The 23,403-nt window shown below is 58.1% G+C and overlaps 1 protein-coding gene across 2 annotated transcripts in view; it reads left to right on the forward strand.

The window, feature by feature from the left end:
- Nucleotides 1-17,159, forward strand: part of UNC5B (unc-5 netrin receptor B) — an 80,683-nt gene extending 63,524 nt beyond the window's left edge. The window contains exons 3-17 of one of the 2 annotated variants that reach the window (XM_077894880.1): nucleotides 250-393; nucleotides 751-854; nucleotides 1,628-1,808; nucleotides 2,443-2,610; nucleotides 3,377-3,541; nucleotides 3,765-3,797; nucleotides 5,793-5,987; nucleotides 6,336-6,725; nucleotides 7,383-7,470; nucleotides 8,359-8,527; nucleotides 8,669-8,902; nucleotides 10,724-10,873; nucleotides 11,510-11,674; nucleotides 12,471-12,652; nucleotides 13,476-17,159. In XM_077894880.1, coding sequence (XP_077751006.1) covers nucleotides 250-393; nucleotides 751-854; nucleotides 1,628-1,808; nucleotides 2,443-2,610; nucleotides 3,377-3,541; nucleotides 3,765-3,797; nucleotides 5,793-5,987; nucleotides 6,336-6,725; nucleotides 7,383-7,470; nucleotides 8,359-8,527; nucleotides 8,669-8,902; nucleotides 10,724-10,873; nucleotides 11,510-11,674; nucleotides 12,471-12,652; nucleotides 13,476-13,641 — 2,534 coding nt within the window. In that variant the 3' untranslated portion in view covers nucleotides 13,642-17,159. The remainder of the gene's footprint in view (nucleotides 1-249; nucleotides 394-750; nucleotides 855-1,627; nucleotides 1,809-2,442; nucleotides 2,611-3,376; nucleotides 3,542-3,764; nucleotides 3,798-5,792; nucleotides 5,988-6,335; nucleotides 6,726-7,382; nucleotides 7,471-8,358; nucleotides 8,528-8,668; nucleotides 8,903-10,723; nucleotides 10,874-11,509; nucleotides 11,675-12,470; nucleotides 12,653-13,475) is intronic. The other variant, XM_077894881.1, reaches the window with a different exon arrangement.
- Nucleotides 17,160-23,403: the final 6,244 nt, after the last annotated feature.

The raw sequence follows: 23,403 nt of genomic DNA on the forward strand, positions 1-23,403 counted from the left end.
CATTTGTGCATCTTGAGGAGCACACACTGGCTTTAGGGCAGGAAGTGCATCGCACGGGGTGGAGGCTCGCGCCCTCTGTGGCCATCTCGGGGTGAGTGGCCGCGGCGGCTCGGGGCCAGAAGGAGGCAGAAGGGATGAGGAAATGGAAACGGGAGGCATTGGCAGAAGAGAGGCAGAGGTCACGGTGCCATGCCCTGCGCTTCACCTCCACCGCCCTGCGCCCTCCTGACGCCTGTCTCCTCCTCTCAGGCCTGCGGGTACGGGAGGTACAGATCGAGGTGTCACGGCAGCAGGTGGAGGAGCTGTTCGGGCTGGAGGACTACTGGTGCCAGTGCGTGGCCTGGAGCTCCGCGGGCACCACCAAGAGTCGCCGGGCCTATGTCCGCATCGCATGTACGCCGTCCCGACACCCCCACCCCACTCTCCGGGGGCCCCTTCCCCGGCTGGTGCATCCTGGAGAGAAAACCCCCCATCTGTGGGGGGGCATCCGCAGCGACATCAGGGCACATGGGTGCCCGCTCAGAGAGGCCTCCTAGACCCAGACCTGGGCCAGCTCAGGCCACAGGATTCCTAAGGGCCCCTTTCACCTACTTGGGTGTAAGGGAGCTGCCCGCTTCCTCGCCATCCTATAGTCCCGACCCCGGGGAGAGCCCATTCCCTTGGTGCGCACTGCCACCTAGTGGCTGCAGCCGGGCGCTTCGGGCTTCTGTTCTGCCTAATTGTGCCCGGGGACCCCTCTTCCTTCTCCAGACCTGCGCAAGAACTTCGATCAGGAGCCTCTGGGCAAGGAAGTGCCCCTGGACCAGGAGGTTCTCCTGCAATGTCGCCCACCAGAGGGGGTGCCTGTGGCTGAGGTGAGCGAGGACGAGGGGAATAGCCAGGCGGGGTATCTACCGCCAGCCTCCCAGAGCTCGCCCCATTTCGTAGATGGGAATTATTGAGGCTGGAGCCCGAGAAGGGAGCTAGCACCTCTGCAGAACTCAGCATGTGCTAGACCCCGGCTGGGGCCTCCAGAGGCAGAACCCAGAGGCATGGGGCCGAGCGGGGCCAGATCCCTGAGGGGCTGCTTGGGCGCACCCCAGGCTCAGTCTCTTGCAAGGGAAGTGCCTGTGGCCAGATCCTCCTCCCCCCCCCCCCCCCCCCCCGGAAGCCAAAGTCTCAGCTTTATGGATGCCAAAGTGTCTCGGAATGTGCGTGTCCGAGCCTGGATGCCCCCCACGTGGCCTTTGCCTCTCGGTGAAGGCCCGCAGTACTAGCTAATGCTTATTGTACTTATGGGGAGTACTGTTCACACTTTCCACACTCACTTGTTTCATGCTTGAAACAGCCCATGGTGTAGATGCTAAGAAATTCTGCTCTACGGTTGATGAAACCGAGGCTGGTGTAAGTCCCTTTCTGGGACCGTCCAGCTGGTGGGTGGTCGTCACAACCCCTGGGTTCTGCGGAGCCCAGCGCAGTGCCTGGCTCATGAAGGTGTTGCCTCACTGTGTCACCACCGTGTGTGGATGTGGATAGAACCCCTGTCCTGTTTACAGCCGGGCCGCCTCTCCCCTCCAGAGCAGGCCCCTGCCCGGATGCAGGTGAATAGGTGCTGGGCGCTCACGCCCCCCCAACCGCGCTCCTGCAGGTGGAGTGGCTGAAGAACGAGGACATCATCGACCCCACCCAGGACACCAACTTCCTGCTCACCATCGACCACAACCTCATCATCCGCCAGGCCCGCCTGTCAGATACAGCCAACTACACCTGTGTGGCCAAGAACATTGTCGCCAAGCGCCGAAGTACCACTGCCACGGTCACTGTCTATGGTACGGGCCCCACGTGGGGACAGCCTGGCCAGGGGAGTGGGAGGGCCGAGGCCACATGCCTGCCTCACCGCGTCCTGCCCAGGAGGCCAGCAGGACCCTGGAAGACAGGTGGGAGGATGGGCCCAGAGAGGGGAGGTGCCTTCCCCAAGATCACACGGCAAAGCTAGCAGTCAAGTCTGCACTCATGGGTTTGGGGTTGGAACGGGGCCTAGTGTCCCAGCAGAGTGAGGAACCGCTGCCTGGGCCTGTAGGCTATTCCTTGCTGTTCTCTTGGGTGGGAGGGCCAGAGCTATAGCTGAGATGCCTCGAGTGTGCTAGAAAGAACCCTATGTCGGGTTCCAGCCCCAGGTCCTCCATTACCGGGCGGCCTTAGGTAAGTGTCAGCCCTCTCTGGACCTCCATTCACCATTGTACCATGAGAGCTGGAATAGGCCCTGACCTCCCTGGTCCCCTCTGGTGCTGGTGGTTGCAGTCCCGATCTGGCTGCTAGTCACTGAGTCCCCGGTGCCACGACAGGAGGGGTCCAGTTAGGAAAGGCCAGGCCTCAGCAGAAGGGCTGTGTCACTCTGGAGATGGGGGCGGGGGCACGGGTCACAGAGCTGGGCCAAGCGGGTGACACCCGCTGCCCTTGCAGTGAACGGGGGCTGGTCCAGCTGGGCCGAGTGGACGCCCTGCTCCAACCGCTGCGGCCGTGGCTGGCAAAAGCGCACCCGGACCTGCACCAACCCGGCCCCGCTCAACGGAGGCGCCTTCTGTGAGGGCCAGGCCTTCCAAAAGACCGCCTGCACCACCGTGTGCCCAGGTAAGGCCACGGGCCAGCTGGCATCCTACCCACACCCGGTCCCACCCCGGGCCCCGGCCCTGGGGGTACCCCGCACTCAGGGTGGCCACTCTCCCCATATCGTGGGGAGCGGAAGGTGCTGTCCTGGGGCCCATGGCCAGCTGAGCGGGCCGGACAGGATGGTGCAGCCTCTGGCCTCTCATTCTGTGCCCGGCCATGGGAGAGACAGAGACGGGGGCTCTGAGCCTCAGTCTAGGGGGGCTCTTCTGTCCTCCGGGCTGAGGGTTCTCAGTGTCAGGCCCCAGGGCCAGGGTCCCAGCGCCACCGAGGGGTCAGAGGAGCCTATGCTCCTGCCCTTAATGTAGACACATCTTGACCACCACCCCAAATCCCACAAATGTCCCCTGGTCTCCTCTCATCTTTGTCTCACCCTGTGCGTCCCTGTCTGTGGGTCCTTGAATGTCTGGTTTTGTCCCGTCTCTGCTGGTTTTATGTGAACAACGTGGTGTGTTTGCTCTGGGTTTGAGTCTGCGTGAGTGCACTGGCTCTAGCTGTGTGAGTGACCTTAGGTGTGTATCTGTGTTGTGTGTGCCCCCTTGGTGCCCCTGACTGTGCTGGCGCAGGGCGGTGTGGCTGGGGGTGGGTCTCTCCACGTGGCTTGTGTGTCGTTGGTTCCTCTCCCGCCATCGTGCATGCGTGGGTGCGTGGGGGTGTGTGCACTGCTGTGCTCTGCATACGTAACGGTGCGTGCCTGTGTTCCCACGTGCTGGGTGCGGTGCTCCTGCAGTCGATGGAGCGTGGACAGAGTGGAGCAAGTGGTCAGCCTGCAGCACAGAGTGTGCCCACTGGCGCAGCCGCGAGTGCATGGCGCCTCCGCCCCAGAACGGAGGCCGAGACTGCAGCGGGACCCTGCTCGACTCCAAGAACTGCACGGACGGGCTGTGCGTGCAGAGTGAGTCCTTGGGACAGCGGGCCCCGGGGTGGGGGCTTGAGCCGGATGAGGACCCCCCTGCCCCCAGCCAGCCCCAGGCCTCAGGTGCCGGCTGCAGTAGAGTAGCCCCTGGGGCCTCTGCCCACCTGCCCCATGCATCATCTCATCTGCGCGTTTCCTGTCACCTTCACCATCCTTTCTCTGCCACCCATGTCATTGTCTTTCCCTTTATTTCCCTCGACAGATAAGAAAACTCTAAGTGACCCCAAAAGCCACCGTAAGTCCCATTTCATGGCTGTCCTCTTTCCTCTGGGGATCCTTGGTTCTCCTTGGCTGGCTTTTCCAGGGTGTGGGGTGCAGGGCAGGGTGGGGGACAGGGAGACTTGAAGGTGCCCCCTCACCAGCCCTCCATGGGGTCCCCAGCCCCCAGTACCGCACACGTCATGGCCTCCATCCCGCGCAGACTGGCGGGCCCGCAGCTGACAGGAAGGGCACCATCCCGACCCTCCCATTATAGGAGAAGCTGAGTCTCAGAGTGAGGAGGGGACTTACTCGAGGATCCAGCCAGATTTGAACCTAAATAGTTATATGGCCAAAGCTGGTGCTCTTAGCCTTGTGCCCTCAGCCTTCCTCTCTGCGACAGAGCCAGCACACAGGCCCACACCCACCCGTCCCGGTGCCCCTTACTGTACCCCCAACAGTAGGACTAGGTTCTCCAGGAAACCCACGGCCCAGCGTCAGCCCCAAGGGACTGGTCCACCGACTCCCCCAGGCTGTGCCGTAGCAGCACCAGAGCAGTAAAGCTGCTTAGGCAGGTTGACCTGTGGTAATGAAACCATAATTTCCAAATAATTCAGAATCATAAAAATCAAGCAGTGAGGCCCTGGGCCCAGCTCACGGAGCGGGGGTTGGGGAGGGGTGGGCTGGTGACCCCCCCAGTCGTCAGGGAGACCATCAGGAGGCAGAGCCAAGCCCCGAGGGCCTCCTGTGTCAGCCCCCCACCCCTCCCCCTGGGTGCTGGGATCCTCTGGGGAGCCCAAGAATGAGGGCCTCTGGGGAGAGATGGGGCCCGAGAAGGTGACAAAAATGGGCAGACACCAGGGAGGTGGGCTTGGGAGGGTCCAGGCAAGGAAAGCAGGAGGGGAGACTGGAATTTGCTTCCTGGAGCTCCCAGAACAAGCAAGAGGGAAGAGCAGGCATCTTGGCTCTGGCCGTGGGCTGTCCAGCGTGGTGGCCGCTGGCCACCTGCGGCTCTTTCGACTTCTAGTTAAGTCAGTTAAAATTAAATACGCTTGTGTAGACTAGTTCCTCAGTGCCACTGGCCACACTTTAGTTGTTCATGAGCCATAAGCAGCTGGTGGCTGTCATGGGACCACACAGACATAGAACGTGCATCATTGCGGAAAGTGCGGTTGGACGGCGCCGCCGTGGACGCTGCCTGGTGACCATGACTCGTTCCTGCCTGGCCCCTGTAGAGCTCTTTGCAGCTGTGTAGCAGCCTGCGGGGGGGAGGGATGTGTAGCGGTGGGTGGCCTCCCTGAGCCCCTTCCTCCCCCCACCTGTTCACCTTCTCTCCACCCCATCGCCTGCATCTCATTCTCTCCTCCTGCTCCCCCTCTGCCTCCACCCCCCACCCTCAGCATAGGATGCAAGTTGAGCTCAGGATGGCCGCTTGCAGAGAGTCCTGGGAGCGGGGACCTCGGGCCCTGGGATGTGCTGCAGGCTGCGACGGGGCCCTGAGCTTACATCCTGGCTGGGACAGGACAAACTGAGCCGCAGCCCTTGTCTCTTTCTCAGCAGTGAGCAATGAATTCACTGTTGGGACTGACCACGAGTCGTTTTGCCTCTCCTGTGCCGAGAGGGAAGCAGGACAGGGGATTTGAGACACTTTTACTTGTAGAGACTGATGCACAGAGCAGTTCAGGCTTGTCTGAGGTCCCAGCCAGTTGTGGCAGGGCTCAGACCAGGAGCTAGCATAGTGCAGGTCTGCCCTGGGACCTGGGTCTCTGTCCCCAGACTAGGATCTCTATCTGGGGACCTGGGTCTCTGCCCTGGGATCTGAGTCTCTGCCCCCAGACTTGGGCCTCTACCCCAGGACTTGAGTCTCTGCCCCCAACCTTGGGTCTCTGCCTTGGGACCTGGGTCTCTGCCCCCAGATGTGGGTCTCTACCCTGGGATTTGTGTATCTGCCCCCAGACTTGGGTCTCTACCCCAGGTCTCTCTGCCCCAGGTCTCTGCCCCTGCCCCTCACACAGCCCTCCTGTGCCCGCAGTTCTGGAGGCCTCGGGGGATGTGGCTCTGTACGCGGGCCTCGTGGTGTCCATCTTCGTCGTCGTGGGCGTCCTCATGGTGGTGGGGGTGGTGGTGTACCGCCGCAACTGCCGGGACTTCGACACGGACATCACCGACTCATCCGCTGCCCTCACTGGCGGCTTCCACCCCGTCAACTTCAAGACTGCGAGGCCCAGTAAGGACCTGGGAATACCTGGGGTGACGGATGCAGGCAGGGGCACCCAGAGGGGCACGGCAGCTGGCCAGAGCAGCCAGACTAGAGCATGGGTTCCTGCTCCCTTCCAAGGTTTTTCTAGACTTTGCTCCACAGATGACTGCATGAGTGTAGGTCAAACAGACCCAGAGAAGGGAAGGGGTAGCCGGGTGGTGAGTCCCCAAAGCTTCCTGCAGCGACGGTAACTGAGCCTTTAGCAGCTGAACATTTGGGTGGGATTTTGCAACAGAAGGGTCCCCAGCAGGAGCAGAGGACAGGAGTGGGCCAGCGAGGCACAGCTGGGTCTAACCATAGCCCCAACCCCTGCAGACAACCCACAGCTCCTGCACCCGTCTGTGCCTCCGGACCTCACGGCCAGTGCTGGCATCTACCGCGGGCCCGTGTATGCCCTGCAGGACTCCGCGGACAAGATCCCCATGACCAACTCCCCGCTGCTGGACCCCTTGCCCAGTCTCAAGATCAAGGTCTACAACTCCGGCACCACCGGCTCTGGGCCAGGCCTGCCAGATGGGGCCGACCTGCTGGGGGTTGTGCCGCCTGGCACGTACTCTGGCGATTTCACCCGGGATGCCCACTTGCTACACCTGCGCAGTGCCAGCCTTGGCTCCCAGCAGCTCCTGGGCCTGCCCCGTGACCCGGGGAGCAGCGTCAGCGGCACCTTTGGCTGCCTGGGTGGGAGACTCAGCATCCCCGGCACAGGTGGGCTCCCGCTCTGCTGGCCTGTCAGCATGGCCTCAGCATGGCCTTCTGGGCATCCCAGCACCCCTCTACCAGCAGAAGATAGGACTTCCCTGATCCCATTTCTCAGATGGAAAACACAGGGCCCAGGAGGAAGAAGGGACTATAAAATAGAAGTCTTAGGGTCTAGGCCTTTCTCTGCCTCTCCAAGGCAGGGGAACTCTGGGCCAGCCTCCCAGTAAACCTCATCTGTTAAGTGGGAGAGAGTACCTCTTTGAAATTCAGCAGACCCACAGAGCACTGCTGGGAAGGCAAGGCTGCCCATCTCGGGTTGCAAAGCCATCAGTTGATCGTTTCCCAGAGTCACACTGATTTAAGGCTACAGCTGGCACTGGGACCTTCCAACTTTGAGTCTTTGCCCCATCTCCATAACCCGTCACAGTGCCAGCGGCCCCCTGTGTTACCAGACAAACCTCCTGCTGTAAGTGACTGGGCTGTCCTTGTACCTACTCCCCAGAGCTTCTCTCCCCAGCCCTTGCTGTTGACCACCCAGATTTTAGGAAGTATCTGTCCCCACACTGTCCCAAGCTGGGAGCCACCCCATGCTCCCCAGCTGCCCCCTATTCTAAGCTCTTAGACTCCCTCCAGCTCCTCCCTGCTGACCTCTTCTCCCCCTAGGGGTCAGCCTGCTGGTGCCCAATGGAGCCATCCCCCAGGGCAAGTTCTACGAGATGTACCTCCTTATCAACAAAGCAGAAAACACCCTGTGAGTAGAGAGACCCCGGTTCCGGTGTGGGCTGCCCTCCACCCCTTCCTCTCCCTGCTGCCCGTCCGCCCTGGGTTCAGATATCACCGTCCCCCACTCTGCACCTGATCCTAAGGCCAGAGGGGGTCCTTCAAGGAAGGCGCAGACAGACCTTACTATGTCCGCACATAAACTGTACAAAACGAGCACAACAAATCATAAAACTGAAAGGCAATTGACCAAGTAGCTACTTTATGACAAGAGGTTAATATCCTTACTATGTAAAGAGGCTTTAGAGACCAGTAAGAAAAATTGAACATCTCATTACAAAAATGGAGGATGTGAACAAGCGATTCACACATAGTCTCTGATGCACCCACCCTCACACGCACACACACACATATACACAGGCCGATAGATTGTGAAAAAACAGCCTAATTTGTAGTCAAAGAAATAGTCATTCAAACAGCCAGAAGATATGAGGAGTTTTTTGCTTCTTGAATTTACAGATTTGTTTTCAAATGATAAAACCTTCCTATTGACAAAAGCGTGGGAACTCGGCCCTCCCATGACGTGCCCGTGGAAGGCTGGACGGGTAGCAGCTTTCCAGAGGGCAGTTAGCAACCCTTGTCAGAAACATCCCAGGAGTACAGAACCTTTGAAAATGCGAACAGAGATATGGCTGCGAGAACGTGGCAGCGAAACAGCAGAAATCTGAGAACAATCTTGAGGCCTGTGCCATCCTTGTGCCTCTCCTTAACCCCTGACCTCTGGGAGCCCAGGGCTGGAGACCCGCCTTTGGCCACCCAGGAGCCAGGGCAGAGGTGGGAGCCCCGCACCAGCCCCAGCCCTTGCTGAGCTCCCCACCTCGCCTCACTGCCTCCCTCCTGCCCTCTGCTGTCTCCCCAGCCCGCTTTCAGAAGGGACCCAGACAGTCCTGAGCCCCTCGGTGACCTGTGGGCCCACGGGCCTCCTGCTGTGCCGCCCCGTCATCCTCACAGTACCCCACTGTGCTGAAGTCAGCGCCGGCGACTGGATCTTCCAGCTCAAGACCCAGGCCCACCAGGGCCACTGGGAGGTGAGGAGCCAAGACTGGGGGGCCGGGGCCGCCATCCCAACCTGCTCTGGGAGGCCTCAGAAACGGAAAGAAGGCCCAACCTGGGTGGACCTCTCCACGGCCTTGTGACCCGCGTGCCTCATCCCTGCCGTCACCCTGCAGGAGGTGGTGACTCTGGACGAGGAAACCCTGAACACCCCCTGCTACTGCCAGCTAGAGGCCAGGTCGTGCCACATCCTGTTGGACCAGCTGGGCACCTACGTGTTCACGGGTGAATCCTATTCCCGCTCGGCAGTGAAGCGGCTCCAGCTGGCCATCTTCGCCCCTGCCCTCTGCACCTCCCTGGAGTACAGCCTCAGAGTCTACTGCCTGGAGGACACCCCTGTGGCCCTGAAGGTAAGGCCGAGCCATAGGCACCACCCAGAGCTGGCGCCCCTGGCTGACCAGCTGTCTGGAACCTTCGGGATCTCCCACCCCAGAATCCTGGCACCCCTCTACCATCGTCAGCCTCATTCATCGTTCATTCATCGCTCAAACACTGAAATGGCATCAGACCCTCGAGACACGGAGATGAATCAGGCACAGCTCTGCCCTCACCGAGCCCCAGGCTAGAGGCGAGGAAACGGGGCCCACTGACAGGGGGCTGGGAGGAGAAGGTCTGGGAAGGCTTCACAGCACAGTTAGCCTTAGACCTATGCCCTGAAAGCCAAGGAGGGGTGCCAGGCGGAGCAGGGCAAAGGGCATCCCAGCCCACAGAACGGCTAACCCGAAGGCCGGCGTGTCGTTCCAGTGTGGCCAAAGCATGCAGGGGCTGTGCGTGCGTGAGTGAGGGGGAGAGATGGGCCGGGCTCAGCTCCCCAACAGACCCGGGAGCCGAGTTCAGGAATTTGAGATCTATCCGGTGGGCAGGGGCAGGTGCTGTTTTGAAAGCCCCTGAGCTGTGTTGCGGGAATGGGTAGACAAGAGGCAGAGAGGCCAGTTGGGAAGTTGCATCTGGACCCTGGACAGCAGGCAGTGACAGCAGCGAGGACAGGGGTGGCTACTGTATGAGTAGAATGGACAGGGCCAGTGACCGATTGGAGGAGAGGGAGAGGGGAGGTGCCAGGGCTGACCGCCAGGTTCCCACTATAGGCCAAAGGAGGTTGCAGCTGGGGCGAGTGGTTTGGAGCAGGGAGGGCAGAAAAGTTGAAGGGGTCGGATTTGAGCACGTAGAGCCTGAAGTGGCAGGTGTGTTAGTACCACCCTGTCTCCCGTCAGCCTCCGAGGCCCTGTCCATTGCCTCCCCAGCCCCCCACCCCTGAGTTCCTAGGACCTCAGGCTCATCCTAACACTGGAAAAACACCGCCCCTTGGCCCCGTGTAAACCTTCTCCTTCCATCCACTGCTCTGCGAAGCTTCCAGGCCCTTTCTGTAGCTCCACGGTCTGTGGTCTCCGCTAGCTGCTATCTCCCAGGCTCACGTGACTTGTCCCAGACTACAAGTTGCGTACTGAGGCAGCACAAAGTGTAAAGGCCTCACAGGAGAGTGAGTGTCTTCTGCTGGGCCAGGCTGGCCTGAAATTCCAGAAGGCCCAGAATGGGCTGGAGGCTCTGAGCAATGCTCTTGCGGTCTCCATCTCTCAGTACAGGAGCAGGGCCAGTGTCCCGCTTTGGTCAGAGAATGGAAGGGAGGTCTGGAGGGAAGCTGCCACATTTTGGCTTGATGGCATTCCTTATCTCTTCAGTCCCCATTTGTCTGTCCATCCATATGTCCGTCCATCCATCATCCATCCCGCCTGCTGCCAATCTAGCTGTATACTCACTCACTCGGCAATGCCTCTGTCTGTCCAGCCATCACCAACCATCCATTTGTCTTTCCTTCCGTCTTTCTATTTATATACCCATCCATTTGTATATCCGTCTGTACACCCGTCTGTCTGTATCTATCCATCCATTTATCATCTACCCATCCATCCATTTGTCCACCTGTCTAGTCATCTATAAATCCAGTCATCTATCCATCTGTCCCATTATCTGTCCATCCATCCATCTATTCACACAGTATGTCTTCTCTGAGCCCTTAGCAGATGCCCAGCCCTGTGCTCAGTTGGGTGCCTGCGCTCAGTATCACAGCCTGGCTCCCTTGCCCGCGTGTGTCCCCAGACCCCAAACTTGCAGCAGGAAGAACCCATTGGCCAAGTATGATGGGCTCCCCCTTCCCATTGCCTCCTGGCCCACAGGAGGTGCTAGAGCTGGAGCGGACCCTGGGAGGCTATCTAGTGGAGGAGCCCAAACCCCTGCTGTTTAAAGACAGTTACCACAACCTGCGCCTCTCTCTACATGACATCCCCCACGCCCACTGGAGAAGCAAGCTGCTGGCCAAGTATCAGGTGAGGGCTGGGCCAAAGGAATTGTGGGAGAAGGAACCTGGGGAGGGGGAGCATTTGAGGGGCTGCCCAGAGAAGTCTACTTCCACCCCCAAGCCTTGGCCCAGCCTCCTTCCTCTAGCCTTGCCCCTCACTCCCCGAGTCTCTGCCTCCCTCCCACACCACTCTCCAGGCTCCCAGTCATCTTTAGGCACATCCCCAAGTTCGGTGCCACTGGCAGCCAGGCTCCCCTCCACCCCGTCACACACTCCCACATGCCAGTGTCTATACACCTCATCTTCAAGGAGGCCTTACCACCTCTAAGAGTGTTTGTGCCCGGCAGACTGTCCAGAGCAATCTTGGATGGTCACATCCCTGTGCCCACACCAATCCACATAACAATGAGGCTTCCAGCCCAGACATACCTGCACATGTGCACACAGATGCACACACACACACACACACACACACACACACATGCACGGATCCAGGCTTGTGCCTTCTCCCCCTCTCTCAGCTGAAGGGCCTTGGAGAGGCCCACACTGCCCCCTGAGAGGGCCCAGCACTCCCTGAGGCTGGCCTCTTTCCCACCTCTGCCTCCGTTCCCTGAGGGCAGGGCAGGCTAGCCTCCTATCCTTGACCCTGCCGCCCCTCCCACAGGAGATCCCCTTCTATCACATCTGGAGCGGCAGCCAGAAGGCCCTGCACTGTACTTTCACCCTGGAGAGGCACAGCCTGGCCTCCACAGAGCTCACCTGCAAGATCTGTGTGCGGCAGGTGGAAGGGGAGGGCCAGATCTTCCAGCTGCACACCACTCTGGCAGAGGTGAGGCCAGAGGACACCAACTCTGTGGGGCCAGGGGTTGGAGCATTCAGAGCCCCGTGCCCCCCTCCCCCGGCTGGGTGGGAATGCTGTCTCCCATAAAGCTCTGTCCCCTTCACCTCCCAAGTCTGAGCTGGGACCTGGGCATGTTCTGCTAAGAGCTACCACTTACCGAGTGCCCGGTGCTGTGCTTGGCAACATAGATTACTTCACTGAATCAGAAAGTAGGTTTTAGGGAGGACAGATACCGCCGACCTGGGATCAGGTCAGCACTTGGCTCACGCCTATGGTTCTCCCCTCCCTATAAATCCAGATTGAGGTTTAACAAAACCCAGTCCACCCAGTGCTAGTACCTCCTTGCAGTGCAGCGTAAAGAGCGCTGGCTATGGGCCTAGACGCAAGTCTGCCCCTAACTTGGCATGTGACGTGGGCAAGTCACTTCCTCTTTCTAGACTTCATTTCCACACATGTAAAAGTGGGTCTGTGTGGATTAGACCATGGCTGAGGCTCCTTGTGGCTTTGTAATCATGAGATTGCATCAGCATTAGCCTGGGACAGTGCATGAGCATGGAACGCCCCGAGGGCTGTGGGTTGGGCATGCAGCCCAGGCCCTCGGAAGCTAACCTTCCAGGGGAGGAGGCCTTTGACTGAGCAGCTGGAGCCTTCCCAGGATGTGGGGAGTGACCAGAACCTCTGTGATTGCACAGACCCAGGGCAGGAAGGTTGAGAGGCAGATGCCAGTACTATGCATGTGGGGGAGCCCTCGGCCCCTCTCAGACCTTGCCCCCTCCCCTTCCAGACGCCTGCCGGCTCCCTGGACACCTTCTGCTCTGCCCCTGGCAGCACAGTCACCACCCAGCTGGGACCCTATGCCTTCAAGATTCCACTGTCCATCCGCCAGAAGATATGCAACAGCCTGGATGCCCCTAACTCACGGGGCAATGACTGGCGGCTCTTGGCGCAGAAGCTCTCCATGGACCGGTGGGTGTCAGGCCAGGCCCGCCCCATCCCAGCCTCCCTGGGTCCCCAAGGGGCAGGTGGGGCAGGCAGCCTGGCAGTCCAGGATCAGATCCCTCCATCTGGGGTAGATCGGGAGCTCAGGCATGGGTGTGCTCAATCTGAGAAGCCCATTCTTTGAGGAGTGCCATGCTCAGAGCGCTGGCCTGTGGGGATCGGGTGAAACCAGGTGATCACCATCTGTGCCCCCGTGCCCGGGACAGAGCAGGTGTTCTGCAAATGTTTGCCAAGTGACAGGGGTATATATTTTGGTGTCAAAGCCCTTTCGGAGAACTTAAAATGCTGGATAAATATAATGGCAATGACAGTCCTTATTACTACATTATACTTTCTGAGAAACCCTTTGATACACCTGCGTTGAGCAGATGCCACATGCAAGACCCCTTACTGGAAATGGATGGGCCTCACAAAGAGTCTAAGGCTTTGTTCCTGCTCTCAGGAGAGCGTGGGGGGCAAGACCCATCAGGGAACGATGTGGGAGGAGGAGCGGGAGGAGGAGCGAATGCAATGCTGGGTTCGGACAGTCTCTCCTGGGGGCTGGTGTCTTTCAATGGTAGTGCTAACGGTGATGACGGATGGTGATGAGCAAGACTGTTTCCATCTTAAAGATGAGGAGGCCAAGGCTCCGAGAGGAGCAGTGGCTTGACCAGGGCCACACAGCCCCCCAACAGAGGGGCTAGGGTTATGGGAGCCTTCCCACCTCCCCCGGTGCTCTCTCCATTTCCCAAGCTCCCTGGAGGTGCTGGGTATTTGGGGAGCCCAATGGCCTCCTCCTTCCCTCCGCCAGGTACCTGAACTACTTTGCCACCAAAGCGAGCCCCACGGGTGTCATCCTGGACCTCTGGGAAGCTCTGCAGCAGGACGACGGGGACCTCAACAGCCTGGCGAGTGCCTTGGAGGACATGGGCAAGAGTGAGATGCTGGTGGCCATGGCCACTGACGGGGACTGCTGAGCTGCCCCGGAACCAGAACCGTGGGCTGGGAGGGTGGGCAGGAGGCGGGTGCAAGGAGGCCCCGGGCAGCCTCCTGAGAGGTGGAGCAGCCTCCGCTACCCCCCAGAGCTCAGAGCCGGAGTTGCTCCCTCCTCCCCACCTCGACCCACTCCCAGACCGTGACCAGCCTTAGCAAATCCATGTACTCCGTTGTTGTCTGGAGGAGCCAGTGCTCCTTCTCCACCCCCTGCTGTCCCTCGTGCCCTCAGATCTCCACGCAGGAACCACCATGAGGCCTCTGGAGGCAGCTGGGTGGGTGGGGGCAGGAGCCCTCCCCACTCCTGCCACCCCACCAGGCCACCTCCACCCTGGGAGTTCTGGGTTACCTTTGTCGTAGTTGCGTCCTTCCAGTTTCTTCCTCGGTTCCTGGTGTCTCCCTCCCCGCCACCACCCCGCCCCGAGCCCCCTTCTCCTTTCACACCGTTTTCCTCTTTGAAGAGTCAAGTACAATTCAGACGAACTGCTTTCTCCTGTCCAAAGCAAAAGGGAAAAGGAAAGGAAGAAAGACACTTCAGGCCGCTAGTCAGGCTCCAAGAAGAAAAAAAGAGCAACGCCAAAACCACAAGGGAAAAGAAAAACCCAGTTTCTTAGGAAACGCACATGATTTATTATCCAAATATTTGGATAAGTCCTTTTTAAGAAAAAAAAAAAGAAAATGAAAAAAACAACACAAAAAAAATAGAAAACTCTTTTCTTGAGTGCGGGTGAGTGCAGGCTTGCTCACGGTTCTGGCCAGGAGTGAGCGTGTGAGTGTGTGAGTGTGTGTACGTGTGTGTGAGATTATCAGGGAGAGAGAGAGAGAGACAGAACAGGGAACACCTTGCTGCTAATGATTCCGTCTTAGACTAATTCCTAAAAGGCCTCAGTTTCCCCAGTTGTACAGGGTCAGATGGGGTTTTAGCCATGGTACCACGTTTCCTTCTAAAATCTTAAGCAGATGCCGAATCTGTAAAGCCAAGGAGCCCTGAGGTCTGGAGTGGGGTGGGGTCATCTCGTCCTCCTACCTCCCCAGGCAGGTGCCCCACAGGCTCCCTGGGCCCCTGGGGAGTGCAGATTACAAGGCCCTGGGGTAGAAAGTGTGGGCAGGCCGTGCTAGCTGTGAGCCAGGGACAGGGTCTCCAGTGTCCCCCTCTGGGGGCTCCCGGAGAAGGGGACAGGGCCCAGAGATGGGGCCCCAAGCAGAGAAAGAAGCCGATGGGAAAGGGGAGGGAAGATGAGAGTCTCCTGGGGACACTTCTCTCCCTCACCCCAGGGTGGGACCAGCCAGGTCACCCATCTGCCCGGCACCCCCGAGCCTCAGTTGGCTGGGGAGGTTCATCCATAAGACAGAAGGGATGGATGAGAAGGCCTCTAACAGCAGAAGCCTGAGCTTCTGGGCCCCGGTGTGGCTTTGAAGGCCGTGTCAGCAGTCAGCCCTGCGGGCCGGGAGGCCGGGAGGTAGGTGGCCTGGCTGTGTTGTTCCACACGCCCGCCCCAGTGGACGAGCACCTGGGGAGGGCTGTCTTCCAGCTCTGACCCCCACTGGCACCTTCAGCCCGGGTCTCGGCCTCCTTCTGCAGTCTGGGAGGTCTTGAAGTGAGCTGTGAACAGGCAGGGCTGCCAGAGGGGAGGGGCCAGTACCCCCTTACCAGCCTGCTCCAGCATGTCCAAGGGGCCATCAAATCAAGGTCCCTTGTTGACCAGCTAACAGTGGCTGCGACCAGGCTCTTAGAACTGGCACAGAGCCTCATCACAGGCCTCTCGCTCCTCTTTGGCACCCGGAGCAAAGCAGTGCCAGGCCCCCCCTCCCCGGACAGCTCTGGGCGGGCACTGACCCCAGGGCTTGCCCAGCTTGCCCGTGAGCAGCTGCTGGGACCAGCCTGGGCATATCCTGGCCTTTGAAAGTCTAGTCTCCTGGGAGGAAAGCAGATTTGGGGGCTCCAGTCCCATTTGGTGTCCCTGCCATGGACTCTGGGGCTTATGGGGGTTCTCAACCACCTACCTACCTCCCAGGGGTTAGGTCAGCCACGGGAAGACAGGCTGGCTGGTTTCGAGAGAGGAGTTTTTGTATAGGGCCGCTGAATGGGCCAGGCCTGCATTCGGGGCTGGGCAGCAACAGCTCTTCACTCCAGTGCCTTTGTGGTGTTGCCTCAAAGGCAGCGAACCTTCCTGCCAGAGGTGCCCACCGCCGTGGGCTCAGCGTCCCTGATGACTCCGAGCCTGCGCTGTGCAAGCCTGTGTGGCAACACGGCTGTGGGAGCAGCCTAAGCAATGCCGCTGCACCCTTCCCGTCAGTCCCTACAGTGCCCACGGGCAGCCCGGGGTCCAAAGACCAACACATTCCAGCCCCAGCTGTGCCATTAGCCTGCTGCGTGACCCCAGGCGTAGGACTGCCTTCTCTGGGCCTCACTTCCTCTTTACACCTGCAGCTACCGTCTGACTCCCTTTGGGTCCTGACACGTGGCCACTGTAGGTTGCTGGTGGGGGGAGGTTGGCCGTGGTCCGCCATGCCCCTCCTCTCTGCCCGGCTTGCTCAGCACCCAGGAGGGAGCCCCTGGTGGATGAGGCCAGGCCAGCTGCTCACGTGCCATTTCTTAGCTGATTTTCAGAAATTGTGTACCGGGGCCTGGGGCACAGAACCGATAGGCTGGAGCCTCCTGGGAGGGTTCGAACTGCCTGGCTTTATAAGAAACGCCTGGAAAGGGTTGGCTGGGCTCCATCCAATCAGCCCTCTGCTGAGGCTGCTGTGGCTGTTATCCCACACGGCCCGCCTTGGGGTAGGATCAGGATTTCTCCTCCTCTGTAGACCTTAGAGGCCTCCCTACATGGCCCACGGACCCCACAAGGGGCAGACCAGGGCCCCCCCACCCCCCGCAGGGCTTGCAGGGGCCTCGCGTGGGTGTTTATGTGTCTCTCATCTCTGGGGCGTGTCTGCACGTGCATGCATGGGTGTGCCCTTGTGCGTGTGCTTTTGTCTGCAGGCACATCAGGGTGTCCGTCCAGGAACATGCCCCCACCTAGGTGTGAGCATGTGACCTCTCTGAGTCCACAGGGTCCATCGACGTATCCTCTACGTGCCTCCCCCTCTGCCTTCTCTTGCAGTGAGCCGGGCTCCAGAACTCCGGGCCAGGGGTCCTCCTGAGGGCGTGGCGGCGGGGGGGGGCTCTCCAGCTCCTGGGTGCTCCAGGACCCTCTGGTCCCCTTTTCCCCAGCAACCAGGCAGCTGAGCCAGGTCCCTTAGTATGCCCCCTGAGGGAAGGTGACCAGGAGTTTGGGTGCAGGGAGCAGCTCTCCTGGGGGCAAAGGGCTGGACCCCCTGCCTGGGCCATGGACATGGTTACGTGTCCCAGGGATGTAGGGCTGCAGGGATGGCCCGATCCCACCGCCGTTTGTTCTGTAAACTTCAACCTGTAAATAAAGTTTAGCATTCCTATTGTAACAAAATTAATTTTTACAAAATAAATTATATTTCCTAGTCTAATAAAAAAATTGCAGTTGTATTCATGGTGTCTTCTTAACTATCTGGCAGTGAGTGGAATGCCCCATTTTGCTTTTCTCAAAGTTCCATGGGTTTGGGATCGGGTGGTCACCGTCAGAGCTCTCTGAGCTCCTGGAAAGGATCAAGCTCTACTGCTTCGTTTTACAGAAGGGAAAGCTGGCCCAGAGAGAGATAGGACTCCTCTGTGGTCACACAGCAAGTTAGAGTCCGTGATGGATCTGGATCCCAATCCCTGCTCCCCAATCAGCAACATTAATGCATAAGCATTCACAGAACATGTTCAGGAGTCAATCATTTGAGCCTGCTGTGGGCCAGGTGATAGGTGGGCTTGAAGCCCCCAGCATCCCTTTCTGCCTCCAAGAAATGCAGAAGGGCTGAGCCTGAGAGGTCAGTTTAGAGCACTCACCTAGAACACGATGGTGCACGTAGATAGCGATTGATGGGTGGGCTGGGATCACATAACTTTGGACCCAAGGCCACTACGCATGGTTGGGCAGGTTACACACTGGACAAGAGTGCCATAGCTAAAGGGGAGAATGGTGCCTTTCCCCAGGTTGTAGACCTGTGTGTTTACTATGAGATGTTTCCAGCAGGTGGCAGTAAAGGTTTGTTCTAATAAAATCAACATATTGGTGTTAATTTTCCTACATATGGAAGTATCTTGAAGGGGCATATTTTTCTGCTTTGCACACAGGTGTGGTACGACTGGCAGGGGCCCTGTTAGCTGGTCGTCAAGCCTCCCTATGTGAACTGAGTCCACTCCCAGCATTTTCTAGCTTGCCGTGTCTGCTTCGTGGTGGATTCTATGATATCTGAGGTTTGGCATGAAAGTACCCTCTGGTCTCATAGTGGAGACCCACAGTGTCCATCAGCACACGAAAGACTCTCAAGTCCTGAGAGAAGAAGCTGGTGTCCTCATATTATTATAGTGTGTCCCCGATGTATTTGGCCATAGACCCCTTTTTAACCTCCATGCCCTGAGCTGTGAGGTACCTATAGGCCTGCCAGCTCTGACTTCCAGAGACCTGTGGCCCTGGGATGTGTGCCAGATGTCACCTGGCTGTCCCACGAGGGGTAGGGAGCACATGTGGGCTAGGTCCTCTGGGAGCTTGTGGCCCAGTGGGGCAGGCAGGACGGTCAATGCCCACTTGCTCATGCAGGCACACAGACCCACCCCTGAGATGGTCATCATTCCCTGGAGACCCAGGGTACCTGGAGCATTCACATTTGTCCCTGGGGGTGTGTGTAGGAAGGGAAGGGAGGTACAGCCTGAGATGAGGCAGCAGTGTAGGGAAGGAGGGGGCAGAGTCAGGTGTGGGACGGTTATTTCCTACAAGCAGGCCCTGCACACAGGCAGATTGTCTGGTGTCCCCCCAGGAATCAAGGAAGCCCATTTAAACCCCCTACCCTCTGCCCACTACCTAAGCAGAAGGGCCTCTCCTTGCCACCTGCCCCTTGTTGGGTGCAAAGAATTCTGGCCTAGGGCACAGGGACCTAGGTTCTAGTTCTGATGCTGTGCAGGTCACTGCTCCCTGGGCCTCAGTTTCCCTATCCATGAAATGTGGGCCTTGGATATGCTGGTCTGTAAGTTCCCTCTGGCTGGTGTAGTTCTATAATTTGAGGGTCCTGCTTCTAGGTAGGGGTGTGACAGCTCCATCTGGTGGGCCTTCCTCTATCATAGACCCAGGGGTGACAGGAAAAAACAGAAGCCAGCAGTAAATGGGCTGGTTCTGACCCTATAGCCAAGTGGCTTCCGCAGGAGGTGCCCTAGATAGAGCAGGGCAGTGAGGTGACGAAGCTGGCACAGCCAGCGGACTTCAGGCCACCAGCTGCTGCCCAGGAAGGGTTGCTGGGTGTGAGTCGGGCACCAGCTGGCCCCCTCCACCACTAGGGGCCATAAGAAAACCCATTCCAACCCCAGCCTAGGGCTTGAGATCACACACAGGAAGACCTCATCCAGTTCTGTTTAGCAAATTTGTCCAAACCCTCACCCATTTTAGTTCAAGACATGATACATGCCTGTGGCTAAAAAAAATTATAATAATAATAAATTGTAAGGAACAAAAGAATAGGTGAGAAGTAGAGGCCCCTCCTTCTGTCTCACCATCCCTTCCCCGGCTCCCTCCCTATCCCCAATCCACCCACCCCCCCTCCCCGAGGCAATTGGTTCATTTTTTTTATATATCCTCTCAGGAAGATCTATGCAAATACAAACATATATTTGTACATGTAAATATTTAAATATAATGGATCTGATCCAAGAGTCTCAACCCCTTGAGGTACAAACATGAAATAGTTTTATTTTTCCAATAACTGCTCGGAAATTCATTTTGCCGACGTTGTGTTTCCCACAGGATAACAGGCTCCCTTAATGATGTCCCCATGGAAGTCCCTAACTCCCCCCGCCCCACCGCTGTCATTAAGACGGTCTCTATCTCATTTGGGTTGCTAAGGCTCAACCCATTCATCTCGGAACTCCAGCCTCCTGTTTAACTAAAGCCCATGGAGTGCCTGGCATAGGCCACTGGGGGCTGCGGCTGCTTGCCCTCCACACCCCTTCCCTTCACAGCCTCTGCCAACCTCTCTCAACTCCTTTCTCCCTCCCGGCCTCCTCCCTCAGCACCACCGGGCAAGGGCTGCCAGCCAACCCATCACTCTGCACTGGGCACAGGCATCCCACACCGGGAGCCCAGCCTTCTTAGCACTGGGTCCTGGAAAATTGGGTGGCTGTCCTCAACCACAATCCCTGCCCTGCCTTCAACACTCCAGGGACAGGAGGAGCTCGAGATTTGGAGCCCCCCAGTCCTGACTTTTCCAAACACAAGCTGGCGGGGCACAGAGTGTGGCTCCACGGCTCACCCAGCACACTGTGTCTGTCGATCACTCTGGGGCACAGGGGAGGGGTGGCACACGCTGCCCTCCGAGCCCATGGCCTAACCCAGAGATAGAAGCCAGGGGACAAGGGGGCCATGGGAGCTCAGAGAGGCCGCTGACCAAGCTGGGGGTGGAGAAGGGCTTTCTGGAAGAGTGATAGTTTAAAGATTTTATTTATTTATTTATTTATTTATTTATTTATTTATTTATTTATTTATTTATTTCAGAGCATGAGCAGGAAGAGGGGGAGAGAGAGAGGGAGAAGCAGACTCCCTGCTGAGCAGGGAGCCCGAGATCACGACCTGAGCCAAAGGCAGATGCCCGACTGACTGAGCGACCCAGGCGCCCCGGGACAGTGATATTTTAGAACAGTGTGTTTACTTTCCCTGAGCCAGAGCTTCTCAAGTATGCATTTTGGGGGAGATGCTTTTAGGCGAAAGTTTGCAGCAATTTCTTTTCTGAAACTTCTTTCTAAGAGAACACACTGATTGACGCCCCTTAGCAGGTAATAGGCCAGATGTCAAGGCTGCTGCCTGCCGCAGGTACTGAAATGGCCTCGGGGCCCTCTCTGGGTGTGTCTGCTTGTGGGAGTGGGGGCTAGCAACCTCTCAGTGACCGTGACCCAGGAGATGGGGGTAATCCCAGGGAGGGGGCACCCGTGAGTCTGTGCTGTTCCAGCAGCCGTGAGGGCCTGACCCAGCCCAGGCCTCACTGCAAGTAGCTTGAGTCTATCCATCCCAGCTCCTCGGCCTAGAAAAGCTTCCCCAAGGAGAGGGCCTAAGATACCTGGACATTCAACCAACATTTATTGATCTAATCCACAGATGGGCACAGCACAAGGGGTGCTGGGCAATAAATCACACCTGGACACAGCTCTCTAGCAGCTCACTGCAGAGCAAAAAGTGAGTTCCCATAGTACACGGGGACTGAGCAGCAGCCAGCCTGGGATGGGTACCCACATGGTACAAGCAAGGAGATGGGGTGGGGGTCATTCCGGCTGGCCCGCCTTGGGTCTTACCTTGGAAGCTAGTGGTGTCTAGACAGGTGGGGATCAAGGTAGAGGGTGGGGTCTAAGGAACCACCAGGTAGCAGGAACTGCATGGCCATAGGTATGGCTCTGAGAAAGCTCATTGCAGAGGGATTGAAGGATCGGGTTGGGAGTGTGGGAGGGAGAGAGGGGCCATGCTGACCCAACTGCCATAAGCCACCCACTCCTGGCTCACGCAGATCTGTTCCTCGACATTGGAGTCAGCCTCAGGGCTTTGTCGGTAGGCCTGGGTCAAAAGCAAGTATCTCTAGGATCCAGGCTGCTCCTTATATGAATAAGAGAAGCAGCCGTATCAGCACTTCACAGAGAAACGTGTCCTCTTGGTGGGTTCTTGAAACATAAGATCTTCTTAGCATATTGCCTGCTTCCCACTTTCGTTAGCAGCGTGGATCTCTACTTGAGTGAAACAGGAGGATAAATGGCCTCTCACGCTTGGCCTCAGCACGCTAGGGAGCGACAGGGAGTAGTGGAGACTGTAGCTCACTGGAGGCCACACAGCCCCCTGGAGGGGAAGGCCCTCGCCTTCTCCTGGCTCAGATTCATGGTTGCCGGGCAGGAGTGAGTGCCCAGGACTGCTGTACCCTTCTGCTTTTAGAAAACAGAAAACAGGATTAGGATTAGTATGTGAGATTGTTCCATTTGGCTAATTGTTGGCCCTAGTTTTCAAACACCATGTAGGTCAAACGAGACCCACCCAGTTCGGGATCTGCTGGGCAGTGGTGGGCTTTAGAAAAGCGTTGAAGCAGGGGAGGATCAGGCTCAGAGCTGCTTTGGCTCAGGGGTGTGCTGGCTGGGACAGTCCTGAGCCCCTGGCCCTCGCTACAGACTGCCCAGAGGCCCCCTGCCTCGGCACCCCTCCTGCATCCCTCTGTGGGATGGTGGCCTCAGCTGGCCCTCTTCCCAGGAGCTTCCGCACTGCCCGACGAACCCCAGGGCAGGGCTTAGCTGCCAGGCCCTGGGGTGCCTACAATTCCCCTACCACCAGGTCCCCAGGGACAGATGCCCAATGTTCAGACCAGTAAATATCATGATTACCCAAGGGGGTTACAGTGGGCAGAGGCTGTCCCTGAGAACTGCAGGGCTTCACCGGGATCCACTTTGCTGACCTTTAAGATAGCAGAGGTGGGGGGTCCCTGGCCATCATCTCCTCCTCCATTTCACCTGAGACCAGAATTCCCTCCACCGTAGCCCAGATGGGGGCTTGTCCAGACTCCACTTGACTACCTCCAGAGATGGTGAACACACTACTTACTAAAAGAATAATAATAAATGGCATTTATTGGATGCTTACTTATTTTCACTGTAGGGGCTAATTTTACCCTCAGCAATCCATAGGAGTATGTCTAAGTCTTACACTCCCTGACAGCTTTTCAAAGATTTGGGAACAGCTCTCATGCTCCAGCCTGGAGCCGCTCCTCCTCCGTCCTGAGGCTTCCAGGTCCTCCTGTGGCCCAGCTCAGCACCCACCTGCCCTTTTGTGCTCCCTCTGCCTCCAGGCGGCCTGCCTCTGTCCCTTCGACTCCCACAGGGGAGCTACAGTGGGTCGAGCTCACAGGATGGGGGAGGCAGAGAGCCCCCAACAACCGGGAGGTGCTGAGCATGGGGGCTGGGTCTGATCCCCTTCTGGCTCCAGATCCCACCCCGTCCCCTTCCCATGGAGGGGGACAGCTGCCCTGTTGTAACCGGAGAGAGAGGACCCAAAGCTGATGGGGCGGATTTCGCGTTGAGAAGTGAGGACCTTCCTCCCTGGTGGCTTCTGCTGTCTTCATCAAGCAGGAGGCAGGAGGCAAGACCGTCTCAGGAGGGGGTGTGTTTAGGGGTGTGAGGCGACTGGAGGAGGAAGCAGGAACTAAGACATGTCGCGGGACTGCTGCAGTCCATCTCAGGTTGGTAACCATGAATTCCAAGTGGAGCCGCTTGCCAGCTGGGGACTGGGGACTTTCTCCATCAAGGCTCAGTCTACTCAGATGTAGGTGGACACATCCAGGGTTGGCCAGTGGTGCTACTAGGAGACAAGCGACATGGGAGTTCGGGGCGTTGCCAAGATGCTCCTGCAGCCATGGGCCATGGGATCTAAGCTGACTCAGGGTGGAGGGAAAGGTACCCCATGCATGGAGGGGAGACCGAGGGGCCAAGGGCTGGAATCTCCAGGAGGCCCTGAATTCTCCCAAAGGGAGCCATGGGAGACACGTGGGTGGCTCAGGGTTGAGCGTCTCCTTGGGCTCAGGTCATGATCCCGAGGTCCTGGGATCGAGTCCCACATCAGGTTCCCTGCAGGGAGCCTGCTTCTCCCTCTACCTGTCTCTCATGAATAAATAAATAA

Source organism: Canis aureus, chromosome 4, assembly GCF_053574225.1.
Source record: "Canis aureus isolate CA01 chromosome 4, VMU_Caureus_v.1.0, whole genome shotgun sequence".
Classification (NCBI taxonomy): Eukaryota; Metazoa; Chordata; class Mammalia; order Carnivora; family Canidae; genus Canis; species Canis aureus.